Source organism: Otolemur garnettii, unplaced genomic scaffold (genome assembly GCF_000181295.1).
Source record: "Otolemur garnettii isolate 467f Iridium unplaced genomic scaffold, OtoGar3 scaffold00031, whole genome shotgun sequence".
NCBI classification, from domain to species: domain Eukaryota; kingdom Metazoa; phylum Chordata; class Mammalia; order Primates; family Galagidae; genus Otolemur; species Otolemur garnettii.
This window is the reverse complement of record NW_003852426.1, coordinates 826068-837779: the sequence shown is the minus strand read 5'-3', so window position 1 is coordinate 837779 and position 11712 is coordinate 826068. Positions and strand designations below refer to the sequence as shown.

The 11712-nt window shown below is 48.9% G+C and overlaps 1 protein-coding gene across 1 annotated transcript in view; it reads left to right on the top strand.

Annotated features, from left to right (window-relative positions):
* The first annotated feature begins 2913 nt into the window (after positions 1-2913).
* DHX16 (DEAH-box helicase 16) overlaps positions 2914-11712 on the top strand; it is a 16453-nt gene continuing 7654 nt past the window's right edge. The window contains exons 1-9 of the mRNA XM_003788974.3: positions 2914-3370; positions 5234-5481; positions 5569-5731; positions 6045-6101; positions 8817-9071; positions 9360-9563; positions 9645-9836; positions 10764-10874; positions 11040-11155. Of these exons, the coding sequence (XP_003789022.1) occupies positions 3164-3370; positions 5234-5481; positions 5569-5731; positions 6045-6101; positions 8817-9071; positions 9360-9563; positions 9645-9836; positions 10764-10874; positions 11040-11155 (1553 nt within the window). The 5' untranslated portion in view covers positions 2914-3163. The remainder of the gene's footprint in view (positions 3371-5233; positions 5482-5568; positions 5732-6044; positions 6102-8816; positions 9072-9359; positions 9564-9644; positions 9837-10763; positions 10875-11039; positions 11156-11712) is intronic.

The window sequence follows — 11712 nt, the reverse complement described above, 5'->3', positions numbered from 1 at the left end:
AAAAAAAAAAAAAAAGTGTATAACAAGTCCAACTAATCATTAAGTATGAAGCAGGTGGCTAGGCACCTGTAGCTCAGTTTCTAGGGCGCCAGCCACATACACCAGAGCTGACGGGTTCAAATCCAGCTCCGGCCTGCCAGACAATGACAACTACAACAACAACAACAACAAAACAATAGCTGGGCATTGTGGTGGACTCCTGTAGTCCCAGCTACTTGGGAGGCTGAGGCAAGGGAATAGCTTAAGCCCAAGAGTTAGAGGTTGCTGTGAGCTGTGATGCCAAGCACTCTACACAGGGCAACAAGCTTGAGACTCTGTCTCCAAAAAAAAAAAGTATGAAGCAGGGTTAAACAGAGATGGACGGCAGAACGGCAAGTAGCAAGTTCGGCTTATTTTAATTAATTAATTAATTATTTATTTATTTTTGAGAAAGTTTCACTGTGCTGCCCTCGGTAGAATGCTGTGGCACCACAGCTCGCAGCAATCTCAAACACATGGGCTTAAGTGATTCTCTTGCCTCAGCCTCCCAAATAGCTGTGACCACAGGCACCTGCCACAACGCCCAGCTATTTTGTTGTTGTCATTGTTGTCCAGTAGGCCCAGCTGGGTTAGAACCCACCAGCCCTGGTGTATGTGGCTGGTGCCCCAACCACTGAGCTACGGGCACTGAGCCTTCTTTTTTATTTATTTATTTTTTATTTTTTTGGCTTTTTTATTTCTTTTTGAGATGGAGCCTCAAGCTGTTGCCCTGGGTAGAGTGTCATGGCATCACAGCTCACAGCAACCTCCAACTCCTGGGCTCAAGCAATTCTCCTGCCTCTGCCTTCCAAGGAGCTGGGACTACAGGCACCTGCCACAATCTCTGGCTGTTTTTTGTTGTTATCGTTGCAGTGTCATCCTTGTTTGGCGGGCCTGGGCTGGATTCAAACCCACCAGCGCAGGTGTATGTGGCTGGCACCTTAGCTGCTTGAGCCACATGTGCCGAACCATTTTTTGGTTTATTTTAAAATAAGCAGCCACCAGAGAATTTCTCAAGCTGTTAGCAAATATTTAGAATACAGTTTGCCCATTTTTTAGTTTGGTATTTATTTCTTTAACAACTTTATGCAGTTTCCAAGTTTCTTCTTGATTCAAAGTTCTATGACTAACCTGTATTCACTACTGCAGCTGGGACCAATTCTAGTAAATGAACCCGATTTTCCAATTTCATGTTTTTTGTTTGTTGTTGTTTTTATTTGTTTTTGAGACAGAGTCTCACTAGGTCGCCCTTAGTAGGGTGCGGTGGCATCACAACTCACAGGAACCTCACACTCTAGGGCTTAAGAGATTCTCCTGCCTCAGCCTCTCAAGCAACTGGGATCACAGGCACCCTCCACAAGGGCTGGCCATTCTTTGGTTGCAGTTGTCATTGTTGTTTGGCAAGCCCGGGCTGGATTGGAACCCACCAGCTCTAGAGTATGTGGCTGGCGCCCCAGCCGCTAGAGCTACAGGCACAGCCAAGCCTGTTTGTTTATTGTTTTTTTGAGACAGTCTCACTCTGTTGCCCCAGGTTAGAGTACGTGCTGTCTCGTCTCAGCCTCTGGAGTAGCTGGGTCGACAGGTGACTGCCACGACGCTCAGCTAGTTTTTCTATTTTTTTTTTTTTTTGAGACAGAGCCTCAAGCTATCCCCCTAGGTAGAGTGCCATGGCATCACTGCTCACAGCAACCTCCAACTCCTGGGCTCAAGCGAGTCTCCTGCCTCAGCCTACCAAGTAGCTGGGACCACAGGCGCCCGCCACAACACCTGGCTATTTTTTGGTTGCAGCCCTCATTGTTGTTTGGCGGGCCCGGGCTGGGGATTCGAACCTGCCACCTTAGGTGTATGTGGCTGGCGCCTTAGCCGCTTGAGCCACAGGCGCCGAGCCAGTTTTTCTATTTTTTATTTTTAGAAGAGGCCAGGTCTCACTCTTGCTCAGGCTGGTCTTGAAGCCCTGAGCTAAAATGATCCACCCCTCTTGGCCTCCTAGAGTGGCTAAATTTACAGGCTTGAGCCACTGGAGATCTTTCAATTTATTTATTTATTTATTTATTTATTTATTTATAGAGACAGAGTCTCACTATATCGCCCTTGGTAGAGTGCCGTGGTGTTAACACCACTCACAGCAACCTCCAACTCCTAGGCTTAAGCGATTCTCTTGCCTCAGCCTCCCAAGTACCTGGGACTACAGGCGCCGGCCACAACGCCCTGCTATTTTTTGTTACAGTTTGGCCGGGGCTGGGTTTGAACCCGCCACCCTCGGTATATGGGGCTGGCGCCCTACCCAATGAACCACAGGGGCCGCCCAACGATTTTCCTATTAAAAATCAAATCTGCGCCCCGACCCCCCACTTACCTTGCATTATTTTTGGCTCCATAAAACTTACGTATTTATTATGTATCTTATCTCCTTCCACTCCCAAATGTAAACTCATAAGGATTTTTTTTTTTTTTTGAGACAGAGTCTCGCTTTGTAGCCCTCGGTAAAGTGCCATGGCGTCACAGCTCACAAAACCCTCAAACTCTTGGTCTTAAGCGATTCTCTTGCCTCAGCCTCCCAAGTACCTAGGACTGGACTACAGGCGCCTGCCACAATGCCCGGCTATTTTTTGTTGCAGTTGTCATTGTTTAGCTGGCTCGGGCGGGGTTCGAACCCGCCACCCTATTTGTATGTGGCTGGCGCCATAACCACTGTGCTACGAGCGCTGAGCCGATAAGGAATTTTTTGTCTGATTTGTTCTCTGCGATCTCTGTCCAGCGATTGAAAACAATGAATGAGCACACATTACGCGCTCATTTCTTCGTTGAATGAACGTGTGAGTGAAGGACTCACAGAATGACCATCAGGGGGCAGCAGAGAGATTGGATGGAGGTAGAAATGAGGGAAAATGTATTCTGGTACCGTTCCATAAAGTTTGGACTTGCTCGGCCACCGTAGTGCTTGGGCCAGAAAAGCACAGTTCCTTCCGGGCTCTGCGTTGCGGGAAGAAGGCTTGGTGTTGTCGCAGAAGGAATCCAGAGCTCAAAAGGCAGTTCTCTTCCGGAGCTGAAGCTCTGGCCACAGGCTCCAGGCCTCTGACCGGCTCGACCGCCAGCTCGGCTGCTCTGGACACTTCGGGGCTAGGAGCTGAGAGCGCCGGTCGCCATGGCGACGCCAGCGGGCCTGGAGCGCTGGGTTCAGGACGAGCTGCACTCGGTGCTGGGGCTGAGCGAGCGGCACGTTGCTCAGTTTCTGATCGGTACAGCACAGCGCTGCGCGTCGGCCGAGGAATTCGTGCAGCGACTACGAGACACCGATACCTTGGACCTCAGCGGGCCGGCCCGGGACTTCGCCCTGAGACTCTGGAATAAGGTGTCGGGAGGGGTGGGGCGGGGGCTGGCGTGGGAACTGCAGGAGAGGGCGTGGAAGAGGGGAGGGACCTGCCCTTTGTCAGTCCAGGTGAGGCCGGCCTAACTGCTCATTAGGGAGTTAAGCAAGCTTAGTTCGCATTATTCTTTATTGTCACCTAGGTACCTTGCTAGATGCTGGACGTCCACCTCGGTCGACAATATTGGACAGCTTAAGTGTGCTGGATTAAGTGCTTATAGAACTTTAACATGCCTATGATTCATCCAGGGTCCTTGTTAAAATGTAGATTCCGATTGAGTAAAGATCTTAGCTTCTGGATTTCTAACAAGTTCTTAGGTGATGCTGGCAGTTTAAGGACCACACTTTGAATAATGAGATATGTGTGAACTGCTGTAGGATGGCCGAAGAGGTGTAAGTAGTGAGCAGGAGGAGAAAGCCCATTAATTCTCTGGAATTTGTCAGGTAGAGAGGAAAAAGGAGTAAAGGTGTCATAGGTGAGCTGCTAGAGGAAAGGACTGTGTCTTTCTTTCTTTTTTTTTTTTTTTGAGACAGTGTCTATGTCGCCCTAGGTAGAGTGCTGTGCTGTCACAGCTCACAGCAACCTCCAGCTCTTGGGCTTAAGCGATTCTCTTGCCTCAGCCTCCCAAGTAGCTGGGACTATAGGCGCCCGCCACGCTGCCTGGCTATTTTTTGTTTCAGTTGTCATTGTTCTTTAGCTGGCCCCAGCCGGTTCAAACCCGCCACCCTCAGTGTCTGTGCCTGGCGCTGTAACCACTGTGCTATGAGCGCTGAGCCAGGACTTTGCATTTCTTACCTTTGTTTTCCTCCTACCTATCAGTTGCCTGCCTTTTTTTTTCTTTATTTTTTAAGATAGAATCTCACTTTGTCACCCTGGGTAGAGTGCCGTGACGTCACAGCAGCCTATAGCTCTTGGGCTAGGGCGATTCTTTTGCCTTAGCCTCCCAAGTTGCTGGGACTACAGATGCCTGCCACTCGACTATTTTTGTTGCAGTTACCACTGCTGTTTTAGTTGGCCAGGCCAGGTTCCACCTGGTCACCCTCGGTATATGGTGCTGGCCCCCTACCCACTGAGCCAGTTGCCCTCATTTGCCTGCCTTAAAGAATAAGTGCTCAGTAAGTATGTAGAAGGAGTGAAAGTGTTCAAAGAATGGCAGAGAGCCTGGTATTGCTATCCTGTATGGTACTTGGTGAGAGATGAGGTTAGAATGTAAGTGCTGTGAGGATAGGCACTTTATGTTTCTGATCACTTGTGTATTCCTAGAGTCTGGTACAATACCAGGCATGTGACATCCACTGTCAAACTGCACAATAATGCTTCCAGCGTATCAGTCCTTGTGTAGGCATGATTTAAACATTGGAAACAACAGAGCTGTGGGAAAGCACCCAAGTAATTGACAGTTGGATTTAAGAATGTAAGCTCTTGCTATTTGGGAGGCTGAGGCAAGGGAATCGCTTGAGCCCAAGAGTTTGAGGTTGTTGTGAGCTATGAAGCCATGGCACTCCACCAAGGGCAATACAGTGACACTCTCAGAAAAAAAAATAGTAAGCTCTTTAGGGCAGGTATATTCTTTTTTTTATTTGTTTATTCCTGTGTCCCTAGCACCTAGGAAAGTACCTAGCACATACGGAAGACTTTGATAAATGCTTGTTAAATAAATAACTGAATGGAAGTTCAGAAGCTGAGGAGACCCATTCAGGTTGAGGAACATGGGATGAAGCTATAGGGAAGAAAGAGAATGAAGGCTGATTTAAGACCATGTAATCCCTTAAATTAGGAACAGAGCTATATAGGTGGGCAGAGATGAGGAGTTGTTCAGACCCCCTTATCTTTTCCTCTGCTGATAGGTACCACGGAAAGTGGTGTTGGAAAAACCAAGTCGGGCTGCAGAACGGGAGGCCCGAGCCCTGCTGGAGAAGAACCGATCTTATAAGTTGCTGGAAGACAGTGAGGAAAGCAGTGAGGAGACTGTGAATAGAGCTGGGAGCAGCCTCCAGAAGAAGCGTAAAAAACGGAAACACCTCAGGAAAAAGCACCAGGAGGACGAGGAAGAAGAGGAGGAAGACACTTCTGAGAAAGGGAAGAGGAAGACAGAGTAAGTCAGAAGCAAGATGAGAGGATGGGGCAGGTAGATGCTGAGTCTTCTGGATGTCCTTATTTAATCCTCTGGTCTGGGCTGCAGGGGGAGTAATCAGCAGACAGAGAAGCCAGAGTCAGAAGATGAGTGGGAACGTACAGAACGGGAGCGCCTTCAGGACCTCGAGGAACGTGATGCCTTTGCAGAGCGAGTTCGACAGCGGGACAAGGATCGGACCCGAAATGTCCTGGAACGGTCAGACAAGAAGGTACTTAGGGGCAGCATGATGTTCTATAAATCCCCAGGATTTATGGGATTGCAGAGATAGTGATCTCTAGGAGGACAAGGAGGCTATCTTAAGTGATATGCTTTCATCTCTATGGTGAGAGGACCTCATGGGTGCTCTAGCTAAGGGAACTCTCTTCTGTACCCATAGCCACAGAGATTCCTCACTGAGAGTGGACATTTCTTTGTGCTAGGGTTCATCTGATTGATCCTTGAGAGTCTAAAGAGGAACGCAATTGACTGTAGGCAGAGGACTTTTTGGATTCATACTGCTCCACTCTTGGTTTCTTTTCTAGGCTTATGAAGAGGCTCAGAAGCGTCTCAAGATGGCTGAGGAAGACCGGAAAGCCATGGTGAGCCCCAGGTCTCAAGAGCCAGGATCAGAAGACAAAAAGAGAGACCTTCTATAGAGTAGTTAGTCATAAGGAGAAAGGGTACAGATGAAATGCAGTGGAGATGTTGATGGTGCAGTGAGGTCTCTAGAGGAGGAGGTTTGTTTGACAGGAGACAGCTAAAGACAACTGACATTTTTTTTTTTTTTTTTTGAGGCAGAGCCTCAAGCTTTCCCCCTGGGTAGAGTGCTGTGGCATCACAGCTCACAGCAACCTCCAACTCCTGGGCTCAAGCGAGTCTCTTGCCTCAGCCTCCCAAGTAGCTGGGACCACAGGCACCCACCACAGAGCCTGGCATTTTTTTGGTTGCAGCTGTCATTGTTGTTTGGCGGGCCCAGGCTGGATTCGAACCCGCCACCTTAGGTGTATGTGGCTGGCGCCTTAGCCACTTGAGCCACAGGCGCCGAGCCAACAACTGACATTGTTGAGGGAAGGAACCTTCTTTAAGTTGTAGAGGGAGAGAAGCTTTACTTTTTTCTTTTCCCCATATTTTTCATTCTTTTTTTTTCCTTTTTGTAGTCTTCCATTGCCAAATATCTTCACTTTAGGATCAAATCACTCTCCGTATTTATGAGTTAGATTGTGAGCTTTCCCTATTGCTAAGACTTACTGAGATGTGAGGCAGCTGGAATGTTGTCAGGGAGGTAGCTGGAGGGCGGGGCTGAGGCAGCTGTCCTACTGCACAGGGGTATCCTGACCATTTAGCTTAGGCATACCGTCTCCAGATACCTTCCTGTCACACTGGATACTTTCCTTGCACCCCCCTATGACTGATCTCCCTGTGACTTCCTAAATTGGTCTTCTCACTGGATAGAAACAGAATCCTTAATTCATAAACTGGGTTTTTTATGGTATGAGTATAGGTAGGACAGGCAGTTTTCCAAAGGTCTAGTCTTGTCAGTCAAGTCACACTAAAATTGCTTAAGAGCATTCTGAGATTATTGGCATTCTAAGAATGACCTAGTGTTTCCCAGATCTCTCCTGACTAGTTAATTTCATGTCCCACCCTGCAACTTGACTATGGTCAGAGATTTATAAGACATCTGTAAATGCAATCATAGTGTTTTTATTTGCCTGAATTTAATTTTTCTTTTCTTTTCTTTTCAATTATAAAAAATTTAAAGCAAAGGCCGGACACAATGGCTCATGCCTATAATCCTAACACTCTGGGAGGCTGAGGCGGGTGGATTGCCTGAGCTCACGGGTTCAAGATCAGCCTGACCAAAGGCGAGACCTGGTCTTTAAAAATAGCCGGGCATTGTGGCAGGCACCTGTAGTCCCAGCTACTTGGGGGGCTGAGACAAGAGAATCTCTTGAGCCCAAGAGTTTGAGGCTACTGTGAGCTATGATGCCATAGCACTCTACTGAGGGCTACAAAGCAACACTCTGTCTCAAAAAAAAAAGAGTTTGGCTGTGCGTCTGTAGCTCCGCGTCTAGGGCGCCAGCCACATACACCAGAGCTGGTGGGTTCAAATCCAGCCCAGGCCTGCCAAACAACAACTACAACTAAAAAATAGCTGGGCGTTGTGGCAGGCACCTGTAGTCCCAGCTACTGGGGAGGCTGAGGCAAGAGAGTCACTTAAGCCCAAGAGTCTGAGGTTGCTGTGAGCTGTGACACCTGGGCAGTCTACTGGGGGCAACAAAGTGAGACTCTGTCTCAAAAAAAAAAAAAAATGTTGGCCTGGCGCCTATAGCTCAACCGGCTAAGGCGCCAGCCACGTACACCTAAGGTGGCGGGTTCGAATCCCCAGCCCGGACCCGCCAAAACAACAATGACGGCTGCAACCAAAAAATAGCCGGGCGTTGTGGCAGGCGCCTGTGGTCCCAGCTACTTGGGAGGCGGAGGCAGGAGACTCGCTTGAGCCCAGGAGTTGGAGGTTGCTGTGAGCTGTAATGCCACGGCACTCTACCCAGGGGGACAGCTTGAGGCTCTGCCAAAAAAAAAAAAAAAAAAATGTTTTTTAAGCAAATAGGAAGGTTGGAAGAATAATATAGTAAACATTCCTATATACGGTGTATAGATTTCAAAATGGCTGTACCTTGTACGGTATTTGCATTGTTTATGTAAATGTTAGATTTTTTTAAAGGACCATATAAAATAGTTTTAGGTGTCATGGTATTTCATCCCTATGTACATAAGCAAGTACCTCCTAAGAATAAAGCCATTGACCTCTAAAACCACAATACCATTGTCATGCCCAAGAAGAGGACTAGTGTATATTCTTATGTATCAGATAAAACCTGTCTATAATAAAATTTCTCTCATTACCCCCCAAAATATCTTTTTTTCCTCCAGTTTTTGGCCGGGGCTGGGTTTGAACCTGCCACCTACAGTATATGGGGCCAGTGCCCTACTCCTTTGAGCCACAGGCGCCACCCAATGTCTGTTTTTTATTTTTTGAGACAGAGTCTGACTCTTGTCACCCTAGGCAGACTTCTGTGGCATCATAGCTTACAACAACCTCAAACTCTTGGGCTTGAGCAATTCTCTTGTCTCAGCCTGGACCTAGCTTGAGACACCTCATTGGTCTGGTTGTGCATTGCAGAGGGAAGGTGGAGGGTACATATATAAATCCTTACACCTGCCTGTCAGGGAGTTTGTCACTCCTAGGGATTGGTAGAGAAAGGGATTGCTGCTCCAGCAAGATGGGAATTTGACTGTACCTTCCCACCCAGGTCCCTGAGTTGCGGAAGAAATCCCGCCGAGAGTACTTGGCTAAGAGGGAGCGAGAGAAGCTTGAGGACCTGGAAGCAGAGCTGGCTGATGAGGAGTTCCTTTTTGGGGATGTGGAGCTGAGCCGGCATGAGCGCAGGGAACTCAAATATAAACGGCGAGTACGGGATCTGGCCCGGGAGTACCGGGCTGCTGGGGAGCAGGAGAAGCTGGAGGCCACCAATCGCTACCACATGCCCAAGGAGACCCGAGGACAGGTAAGGTGAAGTGACATCTGCTTCAGCCTTGGTCCTCAAGTTGAGAGGACTTTAGGGAACTGGGCAACACCTTGACTGGCTCCTTTTTTTTTTTTTTTGCGGTTTTTGGCCAGGGCTGGGTTTGAACCCACCACCTCCGGCATATGGGGCCGGCGCCGCCCAACTGGCTCCTTCTTTAAATTGCCTTTCCTAGTAGGCAATGGGTGGGGATAGTGACAGGAGAGAAGGGGACTACACAGAGAGGTTATCCTTTGTCTTTGGGTTTTCACATATCCCCTCTCTTCATAGCCAGCTCGAGCTATGGATCTAGTGGAGGAGGAATCAGGTGCCCCTGGAGAGGAGCAGCGACGCTGGGAGGAGGCACGATTAGGGGCAGCATCCCTGAAGTTTGGGGCCCGAGATGCTGCTTCCCAGGAGCCCAAGTACCAGCTGGTGCTGGAGGAGGAGGAGACCATTGAGTTTGTACGGGCCACTCAGCTCCAAGGTGACGAGGTAAGACCGACAGCTCAGGAAGATTCTGAGGAGGACCTGAAGCTGCCCATCCAGCTCACAGCCCTCCTTCCCTTTCTCTAGGAGCCCTCAGCTCCAGCCTCTTCAACCCAAGCTCAGCAGAAAGAGTCCATCCAGGCTGTCCGCCGCAGCCTCCCCGTGTTCCCATTCCGAGAGGAGCTCCTCGCTGCCATTGCTAATCATCAAGTCCTAATCATCGAAGGCGAGACTGGCTCGGGGAAGACTACCCAAATCCCACAGTATCTTTTTGAGGAGGTACAGTCATCACACCCTCCAGCTTGCCTTGGTACCACTTGCATGGATGAGTACAGTCCTGTCAGAGCAACTTTTACGTATTTTGGAGTCAGTTGCCTATATTTTCCACTAACTTGTAAGGTCCTGAGAATAAAGAACATGTCCTTTTCACATTTCCATTCTCACTTCCTGCCACAGTGTCTAGGACTGGTAGGTATTTGCATTGTTTATGTTAGGAATGTTTAGGTTAGAAGGACATGGAGAAGGATAGATGGAGGGGACTGTAAACGTGGACCTCCCCATACTCCAGCCCAGCTCAGCCTCCACCCTTATGCAGCCTCCAAAGAATGAAGAGTTAAAAGACTATCTTTCTGATTTTTTTTGAAACAGAGTCTCACTTGGTTACTCTGGTTGAGTGCCGTGGCATCATATCTCACAGCAACCTCAAACTCTTAGGCTCAAGTGATTCTCTTGCCTCAGCCTCCTGAGTAGCTGGGACTACCAGTGCCCACCATAGCACCTGGCTATTTTTAGAGACGGGATCTTGCTCTGACTCAGGCTGGTCTCAAATCTGTGAGCTCACACAGTCCACAGGCCTTGGCTTCCCAAGTGCTAGGATTACAGGCATGAGCCACCGCACCCGACTATCTTCCTGCTTTTTTACCTTCTCTTATTCACTGTTGCTTCTGGGCCTGCCTCAGCTGATCTGTCCTTTTCCAACTCCAGTCTAGCAGAGCCCTGAATTTGGCTACGCAAGGCTGGTTGAGGACTCATTTTGAGAGCCCTAGGTCTGTCATCCTATCTCTCTGCCCTTCTTTTCTGGTTTTCAACTTCTGTCTGTTCCCTCCTTTCCTGCTACCCTGTCTGGGCTTTACAACTTTTTTCTTTGAATTGCAACTGGGCCCCAGGGAGTGTGTTAAGCAAAGGGAAAACCTTCTTGTCATTCAGGGTTACACAAGGAAGGGTATGAAGATTGCCTGCACCCAGCCTCGGAGAGTGGCGGCAATGAGTGTGGCTGCCCGAGTGGCCCGGGAGATGGGTGTGAAGCTTGGGAATGAGGTGAGATCTCTGGGGAACTGAGGGGTGAGGGAAGCCCTCAAGGTCTAGAACTGTGTCCCCACTGCCCTCAAGGCTCCACAGTACGGGTCTGGGTGCTGCCCTGTTTCACCTTACCCCAAGTTCCCTCTTGGAAACACCAGCCCACTCTCAGTCACTAATGGCCAGGTTGGCTACAGCATCCGCTTTGAGGACTGCACGTCAGAGCGAACTGTGCTCCGCTACATGACAGATGGAATGCTTCTCCGGGAATTCCTCTCTGAGCCTGACCTTGCGAGCTATAGGTATGTATGGGGCCTCATCTTATTGGAGCTGCCCCCCTCCCCTGTGGTGCCCTCTTGTATCTCCTTTAATCTCTTTCTTTCCTTTCTTCCCACCCAGCCAGTTAGGCCATTATCTTTCAATCTACTAGTTCTCCAATCCTTGTGGTTCAAACAGTCCTAAACCTACCTTCAGGTATCATGGAAGTGGGAATCAAAGGTAGAAGAGATTATAAATTTGTGAGGCCAAGGTGGGAGGATCACTTCAGGCTTGGAGTTCAAGACCAGCCTGAGCAACAAAACAGGACTCCATCTCTATAGAAAATTAAAAAATTAACTGGGTGTGGTGGTGCTTACCTATAGTCCCAGCTACTCTTTTGGAGGCTGATGTGGGAGGATGGCTGGAGCCCAAGAGTTTGAGTCTACAGTGAGCTGAACTGTGATCATGTCACTATGTAGCAGCCTGGGCAAACAAGTGACATTTTTGTCTCTAAAGACAAACAAAAGGCTCGGCGCCTATAGCTCAACCGGCTAAGGCGCCAGCCACGTACACCTAAGGTGGCGGGTTCGAATCCCCAGCC